General features: G+C 37.7%; 1 protein-coding gene across 1 annotated transcript in view; it reads left to right on the top strand.

The window, feature by feature from the left end:
- The window catches only part of OCA2 (OCA2 melanosomal transmembrane protein), a 226847-nt gene that overhangs the window by 48507 nt on the left and 159509 nt on the right, over positions 1-18831 (top strand). Inside the window, exons 3-9 of the mRNA XM_080377365.1 lie at positions 1192-1290; positions 1889-2077; positions 5573-5630; positions 6424-6496; positions 15315-15472; positions 17128-17210; positions 17561-17714. Of these exons, the coding sequence (XP_080233491.1) occupies positions 1192-1290; positions 1889-2077; positions 5573-5630; positions 6424-6496; positions 15315-15472; positions 17128-17210; positions 17561-17714 (814 nt within the window). The remainder of the gene's footprint in view (positions 1-1191; positions 1291-1888; positions 2078-5572; positions 5631-6423; positions 6497-15314; positions 15473-17127; positions 17211-17560; positions 17715-18831) is intronic.

Below are 18831 nucleotides of genomic sequence, written 5' to 3'. Positions count from 1 at the left end.
GCTTCAAAATACCAGAGTTTTGCCATTTAAACTTTTTGTGTGATTTATATTCTCTTATTTAAAGAACGGAAGCTTCAGAGTATGCGAGCATCTCTTCACAGATGAAGTGCCATTGCAATGTAGCACCTGAATTGTAATCTGCCCAACATTTGACCAGGGGTACTGGATAACTTAGTCAATCTAACTCATTCATTCTCTTCCGCTGAGACTGCAAATACGGCGCTTACAGCAGAGTTTGAATGAGTCTGTGGCCACTCAGGGCTGAAATAACCATATCCAGCTGCTCCACACATAATATGGCTTCTGAATGATAACACTACTAAGCAGGCAAGGTGAAGTATTAACCAGAGGTTTTAATTTTATAAAGTTTGAGTTCACCCATACATCTACAAATTGCAAGAAATTCCACTGTGTTATAAAGTTAAATACACAGATCCTTCTTTTTGGACTGGCTTCATATTTAGAAGATTGAATTACCAGTCACCTTTGTATATTTATTTAGTTGTCTATGATTTCATAATTTCTTTCCCCTCACAGTCCAGCAATAGCAGAAGACATTTTGGGTTTCCTCTAAGTGTCTCTGGGAGAAATGAGACTTGCATATTGACTGTGTGCCTAGCAGATTTCTTTGGGACTTTCTGGTGGTGGGTGGCTGCAGTTCTGAATGGAATAAATCTGAGTGTGTCTGAATAATGGTGGTTTTGATGGGAAACATCTCTAGAAGAGCCAGGTCTTGGAGAATGTTCTAAAATGGCTCAATTATTTAATCTCTTCCAGAAGCCAGCCCCAATGCCAGACCCCTGTGATTGTGCTAGATTCTCTTCAGCTGTTTCTTAAGCTTTGGGATTTATATTTTAGTAAAAGGCTTCTTAACAGTGCTAAGCTGCAATATGGCAAGAAGTAGCTTACTCACTGTTAATTATCTGCAGCACCAGGACCAAGACTGAACAGAAACTAGAAGGGATTGTGCTGTAGAATTAATTATTTGTACTTCAAATACTTTTTTTCCTTAATATATGACTTGGTCAAACTTAATGAAAACCTTAATTTAGGTGAACAACATTCATAAAGAATATTTAACTAGTTAGATGCACTTGTAGCAAAATGTTCTGTAGAACCATAGTGAATCATTGTACTGCAGACTTACTGGGTTTTGTTTTGTTTTTTTTCCTCTATCCCCCCCTTCAAAAGATATCACTTCAATTTTTCCAAATTATTCAGCTCAAGGTCAAAAAATACTGGCTTTACAGAGAAGACACCACTACTGAAAGTTTCTGCAGAGGAAAATGGGTAAGTTACTTTCATTTTACTCAAAATATTTTTTTTCTAAGGTCTCTTCTATTTAATTGTGCATGGTTCTTTCTTATATCCTGACGCCAAATCTGCTGGGACATAAAGTGAAGGGCAGCTGTTGTGAGCAGAGAATTACTCTGAAGGACCTTGAGCAGAAAGAAGGGGCTGTAAATGGGCAAGGGAAGGATATAAGATCTGAGGTCAGGGTGATTAGAGAACCCTAAGAATAGGCAACTGCAGGTCGTGTGCTCTTATTTCCTCTATGTGGTCTTACATTAAGTGCACTGAAAGACACAGCAGAGCTATAGAAAGTGTCCTTACAGGGGGTTTACGTGCCAAATCCTGAGATACATCTGCCTGGTGCATCAGAGAACTGTTTTTCCCAGCTGAACCTAGACATCATGGGGTCTTTGTTCTTGCTCCCCGATCTACCCAGCTGTGTCAAGGGGAGCTGTCCTCAATAAACCTCTTTCTATGAGTTTTCCGTTAAAACCTCTCACAATGAACCTAAGGGCGTGCATGGTCAGTTGCATCTACTACATGTTGAAATAAACCACAGTTTTATTTTATTGTGTTTACTGAAAATGTGTGACAGGTTGCAGTGCGTGGCTCTTCATAATCCAGATTTTACCACAGATGATGATTCATGGGACTACAGCTCTGCAGAATTTGAGCAAAGGTTTCAACTGGGAAGTGAAATGACAAGTTTGTCCAGATCTGCTTCTTCTGAGAAATATGAAATCTTGGAAAATCTTCATGTCAAGCTAAATTTATCAAAGATGAGGTCTGAATTCAAACATTCATTTATTTCTTTTTCCATTTTTTTCCCTGCAGGGATTAGTTTTTAAAGTATAGATGTCTAAAAAATTGCTTATTTTCTGCAAATGAATGAAATAACACTCCATATTTAGGCTGTATCTTGCCACTGATAGTTTGCAAATAAACCCTGGTGAAATTGATTGGAGCCTCTAAAAATTTATAATTTTTCTTCTAATTTTTTTTCTTCTGAATTTGTAATTAAACACCTTCTATATTGTTTTTAACATTTTTTGAAACCATTTCTTAAAAGCTGCTTGCTTGATTCCACAGCTTTATTCTTCAGTGTTTTCTTGCTTTTATGAAATATTTAACTTTAATTAAAATATGTATCTAATACATTCTTTCTTTAGTCATTACAGTAGCTTTTTACATACACACAATGCAAAATCTAACAGCATTTTTCTGTCTTTAATCACATTAATATATTTCACTCTTTACCTCAAAGTAGTCATTTAAGCATGGAGAAAATTGAATCTGTTAATATACTAAAAGATGCCAATGTGATAAGAGCTTAAGTTCACATTTTCTCTGGATATTTTTGCCTGGGACTGAAGTAGCAAACCTTTTAATCTTGGATGCTAATTCTCTCTGCCACTTCCAGAGTTTCAATGCATTTTACTAGTTTGATTTGGCCTCTGCAAATAGCTCTGCAGATTTACTTGGAGTCCAGCACTGCATGTCCATATCTCTGTGCTGATCCGTGGAGCCTTTCCAATAAGATATCCGTGCATCTTCTCCCAATCTGTATGTTGTCTTAGCTCATCACTTCACAATTGTTTTCCTCCTTTCATTGTGCATATGGATTGTGTGGAGTGCTGCTGTCCTGCATTGCTGCTGAACAAATGGAGCAGGAGAATTTCAATGGCTGCAATTAGTGCAATAAGAGCAGATGTGAAGAAGTTTGGCAGGTGTCTTTCTTCATGCTTGGGGTAGCTTTCCCTGGTATTTGATGGAACAAAGGCATCAAGCGGGAGTGTAGAATCCGTTGTTTCCAGTACAGGGTAGGTTTGCAGTCTGGAGAGTAGCGCATTTTTCTGGCAGAACTTCCTGTGAAATATTTTCATTGCTATAGTGCGGGTTGTACATATGGGGTGAGTTCCTTGGCTGTTGTAAATCAGCATAACTCTGCTGAGATAATAAATGGAGCTAAACTGCCCGGCACCACCTGCAGATCAGACGAAAAATCATTTGGTTTAGAACAGGGGGTGAAATCCTTCATAGATTTATACTTCATGCATTTCCAACTGAAGTCAAATAGGATTGCGCCAGAGGCATATATCAGCGCAGGATTTGGCACAGGTTTTGTGTTTGCATCGCTGAGCGAGATTAGCACTGTAGGAAGAGACAGATTGCAAATCATGGGTGAGTCAAAGGCTGATCACTTCTCAACTGTAAGCTGTTAAAAGCGCCGTTTCCCTAATACAAAATGCCATGAAAACAAACAGATGGGAGGAAAAGAGCCTTCTAAATTCTACCTTTAACAAAATAACCATTTCCAAAACCTTTTTTACTATATTGTGCCAGCTCCTTTAGGTGAGTTTCCATTATTTACAGACAAGTGGTTATGAATTTATAAAGGCTTAATTATTGTTTTTCTATTTCTCCTATGTCTTAAAATCAAGTTATTACTGTTTCTTGTTTCAATAATAATTTGAATTATCATTATTAGAAATTATAATTTCAAAGTGTAAATGGAAAATATCAAGTACATTAAAACTAAGCCAATCTGGACTGGGCTTTAGTAACTCATACCGTAATAATTTTTTAAAAATACCAGACCAGAACTGTAATGTAGAGATGAGGAAAATAGACAAGCAGGATAGATGATGCATGACTCAACTGGCACTGGGTATTTTCCATAAATCACACAATACCAAAATAAGTTATCAGTTATGAGGTGCTGATAATGGCTTTTGTTGTCATTGCTCTCTTTTCAGGCTTTTATTATCTTCTTCCCACTATCTGCCACCTTGTTTTACAGCAGAGTAGTGCTACCTGGCATTTCTGGAAGAAGCTACCCAACTGGCTTCCTTCCCCTCCTCCTCTGCCTTCTCTAGATTTTTATGCTGTGCAAAGTCTGTGTAAAGTTGCTACTACTTGTATTTCATAAGATATTGCAGCCCTTTTGCACAAGTTTGTCTGTGGCAATGTATTTTTATTAGCTGCTGGGTTTTTTTTTTCTCCCTGTTTGGAGAATTCTAAAGAGGAAGACATCTTTAGAAAACAATGATTTTAAAAAATGGGTTTCCAGTCACTTACATTGCTTTCAGTCAATGAACTTGATTTAGGGACTTATTTCCACTGTGATTAAAAATTATTTCTGACTCTTTTTAGACTACTCTGCTTTAATATTTTGTTCTATAGCATTTGTCATTGCAGCTATTTATTGCACTGTTCCCTTCTCAACAAATTATCCTAGTAACTTGAAATGTTTTCCTTCTTGCTTGTCATCAGGTTTAAACCAAACCTCACATTTGTCATTCTGTCAGAAAAACAATGCTTGAATGTTTACTTTTGAAAAAAATGGAATAAAAACATCAATGTCTTCAATTAATGAAAAGATGTAAAAAGGGCAAATCACCAAAAAGAGTTCTGTAAATTAAGACATCTGTGTAACATACTGATGAGCAGCCAGAAAACGATTAGTTAAGAGTTGCCTTTTATGGCAAGATTAATAAAAAATGGTAATTTAAAAGTGCTAAATCTTAAGATTTCTTACTTGAGAGCATACATTTTTAACATCCTATTTTGATTTACAGTTATTCTTGCTTAACTTACTCAGCAGTAAGCTCTGACACTTAGAAGATTTGATGGCATCACATCTCTAGAACTAGGCATTCCTTGAAAAAGCACAGATGTGCTATGGAAAAGAGATCTAGTTTTGCTAGTTGGTTGATCTAGAGAAGGACATGAAGTATATTTGGTTTAAAAAGACATTATTAAAACAAGAGATTATTAAAGCTTGTTCTTGTCTTCAAACCATCTTTTCCCAATACCTTTCAGGATGTATATTAGAAGTCCAATTTTGAGGAAGTCATTCATGCCTCCAGGCAACAGGCTGTGCTGTCCACTCAGCCATGCCACCTCTGTGTGGTGGCAACGCTCCTTTGTCTCCCTGGGAGGGAAGCTGGTGGGGCTCTGGGTCTGTCGGGGACTGGCAGTAGCAGTGGAGAAGTGGCTCCATGTCTCAGCACCAGCTCATGCTGTAGCCTTCACTTGGCTTTCCCGAGGGGTAAAACCTCCTTCCCATTGCAATGAGACCCAGCTGGCAGCGAACCTGGGGCAGGAGCCCTTATAGTCAAACAGGCTTCCCAAGCCTCTGCTGACCCTGCATTGTTGTGTCTGTATTCTGACATGGTATATTATCACCCATAAATGCTTACCATGATGCTTCTGAAATGTTAGAGCTAGGTTTGTTTTAAACTAGCCTTATAGTAAATACACGTTTCTTGTGTTTCAGATGCTGTCTAAAGTTCCTGAAAGTTTCAGGCCTTTTTATCTTTGTAGTTGTCTGCTCTGTAAGTATTGAATCTGCAGTCCTCCCCTGGCCCCCATTTCCTTAGAATTAGTTCAAAATGAGGTGTGATATTTGGTCTCAGCTAATAAAAAATGTCTCAAGGGTGGGTGCAAGATGGCAAAAAATAAAAATACTGTGCAGGGCTTCATGCCTAATCAGACCACTGTTCGGTGCACTTGCCACCACCCTGGACAAGGTGGTAGGGTAAGTAGTTAAGTTTGAGGAGGCAGCTTAAACTCAAATTTGCATGTCCTTTACAGTTGCTTGTTAAATTTTGGATGAATCCCTACTGGGCAGTCCCTACCAGGGCTGCAGAGTGCTGCCCTCCCCTATGAAAATCTTCAAAATCCTAGGTTGCAAGATAAGAAATACTTCAAAAAGTTGGAGTTTATCCTTTTAGCTGCTCTGAGGAGCTTTTTTTTTTTTTTTTTTTTTTTTGGCCAGCAGGGCTTCTGTATTAGAGGCAAAATAGATGACACTGTATTTCCTCAGATACGGATGTTGCTTTCCAGATAAATCCTTAAGATTACAACATTGTCCTAAGAGACACGTGGATAAAATACATCCAGTATGTGACTTTGGCAGTAAGTAGATGGAGGGAGAATTATTCCTTGTTAAGTATCCCAGGGCTGCTTTTCAGCTGTGGTTGAAATGTACCTGAAAACACTGAAAACAATCTTAACAATTTAATATGTGGCTTGAAAAAGTCTCGTTTAAGTATGTGAGATAAACTTAACAGGTATTTTTCAGGTTTTGTGTTATTAATGAATGTCTGTTTTTCATCCTTACCCTAGATTTTATTTGGCATTTATCCAGATCAAAGCGTGTCGTGGCAGATGTTGGCTGTATCACCTCTGGAAAGCTTCTGTATCCTTCTTGCATTGAAAAAACCCTGAACTGAAGTCTCATTGATAAACTAATTGAATGGGTGTGTGTTTTCTGTCTTATACCTTGGGAGGACTGGGTGTCCTCAGAGCCTGGGCTGCACTTGTACTTGTCCTTTGACACAAGCCACAGCCATTCTCCCTGTCCAAGTCATACTGAATAGCACCTGTCTAGGTCACCTTACGGTGCCTGTCCAGTCCTTGTGTCCAGCCTCTGCATGAAGCCAAGCATGTGGAAGTGGGTTGCAGACCCAGTGGCATCAAGGCCTAGCAAATAGCTGGGCCCATTCACTTGGCTACAGCAATTGCACCCCAGACCAGTGGTATACTATCATCTGTAACTTATCTGTAGTATATACTTGGAACACGATATTACAGTGAACTTCAAAAATGGGAAACTAGGTGATTCATGGATATGTTTCTAGAACAGCTTAGCCCAGCCATATGTATGAATTTGTAGATCTGTAGATATTTTTCAGTGAAGGTGCAGATTCCTTTACAAATTTCCCAGGCAATATTGGTCAATAGTGAATTTAAGCCCAGAGATCACCAAGAAACTGTTCAAAAGAAAAAACAGTAGAGTAACCCAAAATAAAAATTATTAATGGTAGGTGAATGGAGACTTGAATGTGAAAAGGCTTTGAGGGATGAACATTGTTAGTAAACAAAAACTTTTGCAAATAATTCATGTTTCTTGTTTTCACTATATTTCTAGTTTAATTAGTCTGGTCTGCAATCTGCTTGGCTTTTATTTCACTAGTGTTAAAAGATGATTCACCTATAGATATATTTCAGAAGCTCCTGGGAGACGTCTTGCTTTGAAAAGGTGCAGTAAGATTTAGTTTTTGAAATACTATTTTCTTCCTTTTTAATGGGGCAGTTCCATGGCTTTGAGCAGGAAGAGTCCATTTTAAAAAGATTTGATTATTAGCATTCTCACTGTCACCAATAATGACACCATATAACACAATAATTAGTAGGGTAAATGAGGAAGAAAACGTTGGTAATTGAGGGTCATTTATAATTTAAAGTTGAGGTTGCTTTGTGGAGGAAAGCAAGTGAACATTTAGGAGGACCAGTGACAACTTCAACTGTAAAATCCCATCAATATCCTCTTCACATCAATAGTTTTGTCCTCCCTGAAACTTCTGATGAAGCTCCTATATATGTGTGGTGGTGCAAGGCACCAGGGTTGTCATGGCCCAGTCTGCCAAATGAGGGTGTACTGGCAGCAAGTCTTTAAGTTCAAGTTTTAGTCAACTGTCATAATGTAGCTCGGAGATTTATTTCCTCACCTTCCACAGATTTTGGGTTGAAACTACAGCTGCTGCATTGTACACATTGACTTTGCAACCAGTTATTCCTTTTATTTCTTTCAGGGAAGTGCTGGTGGGACAGGGATTTGACTGCAAACAGGTGATCCTATGTTTCATATTTTACCTTTGCATCAGGATGCTTTGAGACAGTCAGAATAGAGCATTCTCTTTTCTTACTTGACAAACCTGGAGCTGAAGATTTTTAGTTTGTGTCATGTGTGTTGAAAACTGGACGTTCTGTCTCTTATCTGAGCTCACCGAGCTGGGAAAAATATGTGAAAGGCAAGCAGTCCAGCAAAGCCATACTTCATTTTGAATGTGAAGTGGTAATTCAAGCAGAAGGCTCAGGGAGAAAGGTTGCATTTTGAACAAGGTTTGGAAAAAGTACAATTAATTCTGCATGTCATGTCACCATTGCTGCCAGTCTTCATTGGTGCAGAAGCAAGTTTATGGTTGTCCTCCACTTTGTTGCATAGTGAGGAAAGTATTTGCCTTTTTGGCTAAGCTTGGATAATGTTAAACATTATTTGTAAACAAAACGTTCACACAGCAGTTTTGAAAATGTAATTTATGCTGGCTGAGACTGTGGTATTCCCAGTGGATGTTAGGCACTACTCTGAATGTCTACAAGAATTTCATGGTAGGTTGGCAGGTGTGCTGCAGTAGTCCTTGTCACAAAACACTTAGAGGTCATTATAAGAGACTGCTTTGGGTGGAAAATGTGTCTCTTAGCTCATATGATGCCAAATTATGCAGATGAACACTCTTTACCTCTTGCTTATGCCTTAAAAGCTGTTAAGTGTTGAATGGGTACTAACCACTCTAAACATTTTTTTTGTTGGTTTTTTTTTTTTTTTTTTTAAATTCCTTCCCCTCTGTTTCTTTCCAGAAATGCCTGTGAACATTGATATTTGTGTTATGGATGTGTGCTTATGCATACAATGTATCTGCATACACTAGAAAAATCATAACAAAGTTTGAAATATTTTTAAAAACAAATTGAGTGATCCCCTTTGTCACCCTGGTGTCACTTAGATATCTGTAGTTTTTCTGTTGTGTACATTAAATCTCTGGCTTGCTCAGAGGCAGAACTTTGTGGTGTTGGGAGAGACCTGCATCAACTGGTGTGGGAATGAGCCGCTTCTCATATGACATCCTGTTAGCAGTTTTCCACTTGCTGTAATTCCCATTTGTTTCTGTTGATATACTTTTATCTCTTGTTTGGATGTACTTTAGCTGCTTTTCTTCCCATTTTCTTCCTTTCTGTTAGGCCGCTTGTATTTTCTTAGTTTTGCTTATCCTCATGGGCACAAACCCGGCATGTAGCACTGAGGTGCGTTGGCTGCAGCTTCTGAAAACATCATCTTGCCTCCTGTGAATTAATAGAAGCATTTTGAGTCTGCAAAGTTTTTTAGGTTTTTCTGTCCACTTCCTGACACCCTGCCACTGCCTTGCAATCAGCACAAGATACAAATGTAGTGCATTTAGTATAGTTTTTCAAAATAGTGGTAACATTGTTCCTTTTTGGCAACAATTTGGATTTATTGGCTTATAAATTCTAACAGTCAGCTTTCTAATACCAGAAAGAAATAAGTTTATACTGAAGCCTGGCTAGAAGACCCTTTTCTGCAGGAAGCAAGATTCAATACGCTTATAAATGTAAATGTGTGAAGCATTTTCAGATCTTTTGCTCAAAGGCTGTATGTTAAGTGGGGATCATCAATAATTAATAAGATGACATGCCTTTGGAAAGCAGGTTATAAAAATGGAAGAAGAGATATAGAGTCTGAATAAATTCCAACATTTCTTAGTTTAGTTACATGCACCTGTTCTAAGACATGAACATTTTTATTTTCTGCAACTGTTTGGCCATTCAAACCTTCAGGTCACTTCTGTCCATTAACAGGTTGACTGAAGAACGAATGAGAAATATTCTTGTTCTTCTCCATAATATATATAGGTGTTCAGACTTGAAGAATCTTCTGAAATGTTAAATATACTCCATGTTTGTTCCTTTCTTTCTAATAACTTCTGTTCTGATCTAAGCAAGATTTAAAATTTTTCCCCAGCAATGGGAGCAGACAGCTGAGGCAGAACTGTGCACTAACTTTCTGAATTGAAATGGGTTTTATGAAATTAAAAAGTAATGGGGATGTGTGGATGCTCTTAAGGAATGATGCAATCAAACTGTGCACTACCTCACTGTCATTTAAAGAAGAGTCTGTCTCCCTGATACAGTGCCTTCTTTGAATTTCCATCTGTGAATTTCCATCTTTACTTTGTCCCTGACAAGTGTTTCCGGAACAATCTTGTTTGTTTTACTCTCAACCTCTGTACTTGTGCCAGTGCCAGTTATAGGTGAGGAAAAGTAAGACCAGCCTAGGTGAAGCAATTTCATTTTCCTATTTCAGACTGATTGCCAGAACTTCCTTCTCTTGGACCTGAAACCTGATAATAATCAGGGAATGGATTGTGAATTCCTTCTGAGTCTGGCCAAGGATCTTGCATTTTTATAACTGAATTTTAAAGCTTTTCAGTCCTGATCTGATTGTTTGCTTTAAATATTTGCTATCTCCCCAGTAAAACTTTTAGAGCAAGGGCTGACATTTTGCAAGCACTCAGTATGAAGGGTTCCTTAATCACTTGCTATTCATGTGCAAAACCAAATTTAATGAAAAAACCTCTTCTCAAATCATGGCTGAATGGGTCTCCGGTCAGCCTAAACCAGACAAACCCAGAGATATCAAATTGACTAGTCAGTAGCTGTTTTCACTGACTTACCTCTCTCCTCAGTAGCTCTGAGAGATTTACTTGCTAATCTTGTGTCCATTCCAGGATTAAGATATCAAATTCAGAAAGGAGATGTATCTCAACAACACTAGTATGTTGAAATTTACACCACAGGCTAGATTCCTCATTTCATTTGGATTCAGCAGAACTGTTTAGAACAATTCCACACATGGAAGTTGACAGGGAGGCTCTAGACCAAGCGGACACGAGATGGGTAAATGTTATTATCAAATTCCTTGCTGAAGTGTCATGAGTTTGAATGATTGGTGCAACTGTGTTACTCATGGAGCAAGAAAAGTTCACTAGGAAAACTTGTAATTGTGCCATGACCATTAGTGTCACTGAAAATCACCTTTCCCACTCCCTGAATCAGAGGTGTGTCTATCTATCTATCTATCTATCTATCTATCTATCTATCTATCTATCTCAAGAAAGACTTTGAGGCAAAGAATATTGTCAGATTTTAGCAGGCTTTTCAGCTTCCATGGAGGTCCTAAAAATGGGTTTTTCTTCCAGGGAGCATAAACTAACTTAATGAATGAAACAACCTCTCTAATATCTTTTCTTTTTCCCCTTTGAATTTTTTTTACTTTTTAACTCTAGTCTCTACTGTTAGACACTCCTCCATCATTTTTCCTTGCAGAATGCATTTAAAAATCATTTATGTTTGTTGATGCTGTTGGAAATGTACTAAGCATTTTAGCCTGCAGGCAGTGTGCAAGCTGCTAAGTAGATGGATGAAGACAAGGACCATGTGCAGAGGCAGGCAAAGAAGCAGAATCTGAAGGCATCGTTGAGAAAATGCTGTAGAAAAGAGAGTTTATTAAGGACTCAAAAATTCTAGAACTGATGGAGCACAGAGAGAAAGGGTTCATCCAATGCAGACAAAATATGGAACCAGATTGCTGACACTCTAAAAAGGAGCAGGGTGAGTGTGGTGTTATGGAGCATTCTTTAGATGGGTAAACCAACAGGTATAGAAAAGCATGTGGTTCAACTTGGTACATTGCGAAGGGATGAGGTAAAAACAACCTCATAAGCTACAAACAGGGATAAGACGTCAAAAGAGAAAACTGCAAGGCGTGATGCAGAAATAACCCATTAAGGACAACATGTAAAAATAGATGCTAAGACCCAGGTAAAATGCGTTCTCCAAAATGGTAATATCATAGAGAAACTATCAGTGTGACCTGGAAAAAATCAGGATCAATAGTATATAAGCACCTCAGAAACTTGGTGAAAAATAATCAACAGACATAGTATTCTCAAGGTGCATTTTACGGTAGGCAGAGTAGGATATAGAAATAGATATTAAAGAAAGCATAAAGTCAGCCATCTACATGCAAATGTAACAGATAATCTCTGTCAACCATGGCTTTTCAGATGGCTCTGTACGTACTGAAGTAATGACATCCTGGAGGGTAGAGCAGGGACTCAATGTTTAAGGAGTGACTCATCTCAGCTACATCCGAGTTAGTCATCCTAGGCTCTCTTTATAGTTAATAGAACTGATACTTCTCATGAGCAATTCCTCTCATCTTTGTGTAGTGGTCTAAAATGCAGCAATGAATTCCATCTTAAAAGCACCTTTTTTTTCACTGATTTTAAGGGAGTAACGAACCCACGTGCAGATGTCCACAGTACAGTATAAACTTTGATGAATGAACACTGATTTAAACGCTTAGCCACCACATCGCATTCCATGTTGTCTATGTAAGCCACAAAAAAAAAGGTAAAGTGACATGAGGTGACTCTTGCACCCTCTTCACTACCTTCTAGGAGCAGCTAGTCAGGAAGCAGATCAGAAAAAACAGCTCTTGGTTTAGCTTTGAGCAGTGGACCCAGACTGGTGCCAGATGTAAATACAGACAGCCACTGTGTAATGGTTCGCAAAGTATACAGAAACCCAAATCCCTTGACAGGATAATTCACATCAGTAATATAATTTAAAGAATGGAACTACATAAAAATGAGGCAGCTTAGCTGAAGTGAAATAAAAAATAACAGCTCTGGCTGTAAATTTTGTCAGGGAGATTTTTGCTTTAAAGGCACGTACTGGAGGACACGTTACAAAAAAAGTTCAGAAAAGACAAAAAGTCCTAGCATGGTTAAGTTGCAGAATAAAAAGGGATATTAAAGTAAAAAGATAGTTTTCTCAAAAGTTGGTCACATCTGAATGATTAAAATATAGAGGAAATCATATTCTGGCAATTTAAGGGAAACATAAAAACCAAGATAAGGCAGAAATATTTTGAAGAGCAGCTTGATAAAAAAAAATATCTCATTTTGATTCATATAAGCATGGCTGAGGTTTCCTCCTGGTTTATTTTGATTCTACCTTTCATAAAGGCTGTGATCTGCTGCAGTCTAACAATGGAGTTATGACAGTCTCTAAATATTGTTTGGAGAAAGATAACTGATGGGATTTCAGAGCCTCAATGCAGACTGGTGAATGATGTTCAGTTCCGCTTGCAATCAAAGGAGAACTTGCATTGCTAGGGCCTTCCTGAAGGTTTTATAAATGCACAGAAAGGAATGGAAAACTTAAGTATCCTCATCTTTATAGGAAAAGAAGGAAGGAAACACTCTTCTTAAAAATAAGGTTTGAATTTTCCCCCCTTTAATTTTAATCAACCTTTATAATAGCTCCTGAATGTGTCATCTAGGTAATTACAGCATTTATTTTAAAAGTATTGCTTAAAAGGAAGCTGCCATAATTATATGCACCTGAAGCTTTTCAAGACATGTATTGCTGGCTACACTCTTAATAATAGGCAGACTGTCAAGAGGTGTCCTAAATCATTGGGTTAATGACTTCAGGTCAGCAGGCCTTTTAGAAGGTATAGCTAATGTCTCTAGTTAAACGTATAGCTATATTGAGACTTGAGACTAATACTATGTATTAATTAGGACACAGAAAAACTATGATGCCAAATCACAATTCAAACCTTTAGAACTAGAAGAAAACTATTATAATTTGTGTTTATACTCGACGAGTCCGAGATGCTTGGCTCGATGCCCTACACATACTATAGAGACTACCAAGGTGACTACTATGGACCAGGAGGGCAACTATGACTCAGCTAAGGGCTGTGTGTGTAAATTCTCTTGACTGGAGTTGGTCTCCTGATGTGTTTTTTTTTTTTATTTTATTATTCTTCTTCTTTCCTGTGTAACTCTTTTAAGCAAATAGATGCTTGGGAGGTTCATTCTTAATGAATGGCATGTGAGTGACGCTGGTGGTGATTGCTCTGTTCACTGGGCTAAGCAGGGTGACATTTATGTTACTTTGCAATGCACTGACTGCTCAACTGCCACTAGCTCTGCTAGGGTCTTCTTGTGTTTAGTGTGAGAGATACCTCTTTTCTACATCCAGTTCTTCTGCTGGGAATGTGGACAGAAGCAGCAACTCTTTTAAATATGAAGGACCCCAGCATAATGTCACAAAGCTTTCCTCATTAGAGACTGGTCTACCATGGATGGCCTTACTGGGGCTCACTGGGAAGCAGGGCACAGCACTGTCCTGAGTCCCCTCCGACTATATTGTGTTTTTTCTTCTACTGTTAAAATCTCTGAGTTCTGTGGGCAAGAAAATATCTTTCTGGGAGAATCTTTCTGGTAGGTATATGGTCTTGCACTTTTTTTGCAACAGATTCACTCTTTGTAGTATGCTCAATTAAATGTCAGATGTTAAAACTGTGAAGATACTCAAGCGTGTGATTAAGTGGCATGATTTCAACAGGATGTAAATGTGTAAAATCAAGTCTCTTCTTTCCTATCTTAGGCAGTTTGGTTGGTTTGTTTGTTTGTTTGGTGATGCCTTGGCTGTCTATCTGGTCACAGATAGGAGCAAAACAATTACAACATCGCTCCATTACAGTAACAAATGGGCTGTGAAGAGTTTAAAAGCTTAGGCTTTCCCTCTTTCCCAAACTGTAGGTACACTTCTTTCTCAACCATGCCAGCAGTGGACTATCTCAATAATAAGTTTAAATAGTTCTAGATGTATTGGGACTAATAAAGCCAGACTTCCAATGGATTTGTTGGTAATGGTTGGCTGATTTCTCATTTATATTAGACAAAGAATGTGGTTTGACCACAACTCATGCTAGATATCCAAGAGAGAAAGAAAGAAAAAGTAGACCAGGGAGCTGGAGGAGAAAGTCTGTGAATACTCCAGCAAACAGGAACTTGAAAATATGTCTTTCAGATGTTTGAAGAATTGTGAGTAAAATTTTGACCAGGCACGAATAGGACATTGATTCTGGTTTACTTTTCCCTGTGGTTGGAGCTTCAACAATGTTTTCCCCAGTAGAAATTCTGTGATGTTTAAATTGCTGAGATAATGATGCAGCCTTTTATCTAGTACAAGCATTTAAATAGCTTTACTTCTCTGTCTCTCTGTGTATTCCCATGTTATTTTGGAGCTTTGGTACTTCTACAGTGTCAGCTGAAAGCACTGGCGATCTCAAAAGTCTCAAATCAAACAGATTTGTTCTTAACTTGTAACTCCTGTTTCCTTTGGAAACCCAGACAAAATAGTGATACTTGATGAGGAAGTAGACATCCATTTTGTTCTTGTCATTGTTTCTTAAGTATTTTAGCTGAAGAATGTGTTTTTCAATATGTTTACTAATTTTTTTTTCCTTCTGGTATTTGTACAGCCTGAAATTTTCACCTTAACTTTATTAACAGCTATGAATCTAACTGATTTTCATGATTCTGCTCTGTTGAAGTTAGACATAGGAGGTCCATTTGTAGCAGATGTAGCTGATCAGCAAACAGAGGAATACATTGTAGTACAAATCAGCCAGACTGAAGATGCTGGATCTAGGAGGAGACGCCAGCAGCAGGTGATGGTCTTATATTTTCTTTTACTTCTTCTGAAGTGTGTTTTATCACTTATATTTCCACCACCATTGTGTGGATTAAATGGTCATTCTTTTCCCTGCTATGAAGAGTGTCTATGTCAACATTAGAGAACTTATTATAATAAGAGTACAGTTATATTTTCTTTTGTCTTTAAAAGACTTCCTTTAGTTTCCTAACTATTTTGTTCTTGTAAATTTTGAAAAACTTATGTTCCTTGACTGACACTTGGCATGGAAGTTCTTGTGTTTAAAATCGTCAATGCTTCAAAAGTTGTCTTAGAGGAAGAAACAAGTGCAAAGTGCCTTTTTGCACTTATTGAAATACATTTTCACATTTTGTGGCAAATTATTTTCTCAAATGTGTCACACTTATTTGCTTTATTTCTCTTAAGGCTTTCTCATTATTGATGTTTGTAACAAGTTCCTACTGCTCTGTCACGGAGAGCTTGGTGAAGGAGGATCTTTTACAGCCTGTCATTGTCATTGTATAACACTGAAAAATAAAAATAAGCTTCATCATTTATTAAATAACATTGACATAAACCAACTGCCTCTCATTCTGTATATGTGACAGGATGGCCTGCCTCTACCGGTGACAGTACAGCTGAACAATGCCATCGGTATTTGCGCTTACACACAACCTCATGGTCTACAGTAAAGGATTAGTCCGACTACCTCAGAATGGAAAACAATTTCATAATGGCAATTACTGTCATAAACCACCCACCCCAGTGATGAGGAGGCTGCTGGCAGTGATCCCCAAGCAGCCTTCACATCGCTGTGGGGCAGCCAGCATGCAGTTGGCTGCAGCAGCCCACCTCTGCTGGTGTGCCAGCTGTGGTCCTGACATGACCAAAGGAGTAGGTAGCTAAATTAACCTTCTCTGCCTGCATGCTCCTCATGTATTTCTCTGTGTCAGATGTTCCAGGCTGGCTGATTACGCCATTTTTTTCTTCTGCACTTTGTATCACACATAGTCAGGAGAGGTTTAGGATTTAGGCTACAATTAATGAAATTTGAAGTTTTGGGTTTTTTTTTTTAAGTCCCTCCTCTTTAAAAGAGAGATAATATCTGTATCTACATTTAAAGAGTGTATTTGGCAAAAGTTGCATGAATATCAGTGTGTAATAATAGACAAAATTTCAGAAAGTATTTATTTTCTTGAGATTTTTTGTTTCTTTTTGCTAGAAGATCAGCAAACAGGAGTTTTATTACTGAAATTCTTCCATGTTCTCTTCATAATACCTGGGAGTGTGATGCTTCTGGGCCTTCTATCACCTGTACCTCAAGTATATTAGTTTTGTTCCCAGGCAGTCCTTGGGAGTGAACCATATAGTTATCTTTGAGCCTAGCTGCCCTAGATGCTCCTAATAGTCAATGCAAAGTGTGATTTAGCATCCCCTCTCTGAAGCACCTCCTGGAGGTATCACTTACTTCACTGATTGATTGAGGGAATGAGGATGAGTTTGCTCCAGCCTGAACACCTGTAACGTATCTAATCAGGTGAAACTAATTTAGGCTGGTCTGTGTTATGCCCTGACCACAAAAATGAACAGGAGAAAGAATAAAACCCTAGATCAGAGATGTATCATTTTCACTGACTTTTATTAATATTGCCAAATGTGACTCTCTTGCAGGTGGTATACAACTGGTCTCTACCCTTAAGTTCAAGAAGAAATCAGCAAATCATCACAACTAGAACCTTTCAGATACTCAACAGGTTGGCTGAAAGACTGAGAAATGATCCACTGAAGTAGTAGTTTACATAGGCTTGACTAAGAAGGAATAGACAATGTATTAAAAATGTTCTATCACTGCCTGTTTCAGAGGGGCAGGAAAGGTTGACTTGTGGCTTTTTAAATGGTTTTACAAAGCTGGTTTGTACTCGAGTTACTTTCTAAACAATGCTGTTTAGATGGATAGAGTGAAAATGTTTGAAAAGCTGCTTGCAATTGTAAAGGTAGAACACATATACATGTATTTATAGGTACTTAATAGAAAATGAATACATAAATAAAACTAATGGTACTTCATTCCAGAAATAAGCAAAACTTCTGTTTCTTTCACCAGAGGCACCATCTTCATAAACATTCAAGCTTTCCTACAGGAGCCTGGAAGTGTTCCTCTCTCCATGAAGCATCTATACCTTCATGCAAATATAGAGGCACAAGTAACAATTGCATCCATCATCTTAGTAGGCGTCTATGTGCTGATCATACTGGAAGTAAGCCAACTTTGTATTTTGATTTTTTTCCCCCTACATTATAAATGGAGCACAAGGAAGGGTTTCAGTCTTGGGCTTTAATATACTTTTAAAATGTGTATATGAATCCTTGCTGTATCATCAGTGTTGCTAATGGCATGAATAAGATATAAGTGAGGAAATTATTATAAATTGTAACTGATTTTGACAAGTTATATTAATGTTACAGTAGTCTTGTGTATTTTTCTATTAGGACCTATTAGTGTTTTAATATTGTAACAGAATTATGGTTTGGCTGTGAGAGTGAAAGTAAGTCTGGGTTATAAAAGGTGTAGAAAATCTGTTTTTACGTTGTTTTGTTTTTTGTTTTTTTTTTTTTTAATTTTAGACCTTTTAAGATAAGATAAAAGAAAAAAAAAGCTTTGATTATTCCCTTCTTTAAGGCATATCAAACTATGGATTTAGTGACTTTTAAAAGGTTAAACTAAGCACGCTTTTAAATAAATGATGTTTAGAAAATATTTTACTGTATTATTTAAAGAAGAAATAGAGTCTGAGTTAGCACAGAGAAGTCAAGGGACAAGGAACTTTAAACATATATTGCAACATTAATCCAAAGCCTTGAGGTACCAAACTTGGTGAAAATACATTACATTGCACTAAGGATGGATGTCAGAAACAGCATAGGGCTCCAACTGACTTTGAACCGAAAACACTTACTGTCTTTATTGAAATAAAGAACAGATATGGGGGGGAATTATTTTTTTAATCATGTATGCATCCACACTGTCAATGAATTCTTCAAGTTGAATCACACCTGATTTACACTGATATGAAACAGAGGTGAATCAAATCAAGTCTACAAGGTGCTCTATAGTAAATACGTCCAGCATGCTCATTATTCTTCTACATCCCTTGCATATTTTAAACTTTTCATCCTGAAATGGTAAGATAGTTGAACACCTTCAAATCAAATCTCAATAATGGGTGCATACAACATGACAGATGCTTTAGACATTTAGATTATGTCATTCAGCAATGGTGATTTATTTATGAAGATAAAAGTGCCTTTATGTACTTTATAAATGAGCAAATAGATATAATATTAAGTGTGGAGGGGGATTGGACTAGATTTTAC

Source organism: Falco punctatus (assembly GCF_963210335.1).
Source record: "Falco punctatus genome assembly, chromosome: 2".
NCBI classification, from domain to species: domain Eukaryota; kingdom Metazoa; phylum Chordata; class Aves; order Falconiformes; family Falconidae; genus Falco; species Falco punctatus.
The sequence above is the reverse complement of the archived record's forward strand: the minus strand, read 5'-3'. Positions and strand labels throughout refer to the sequence as shown.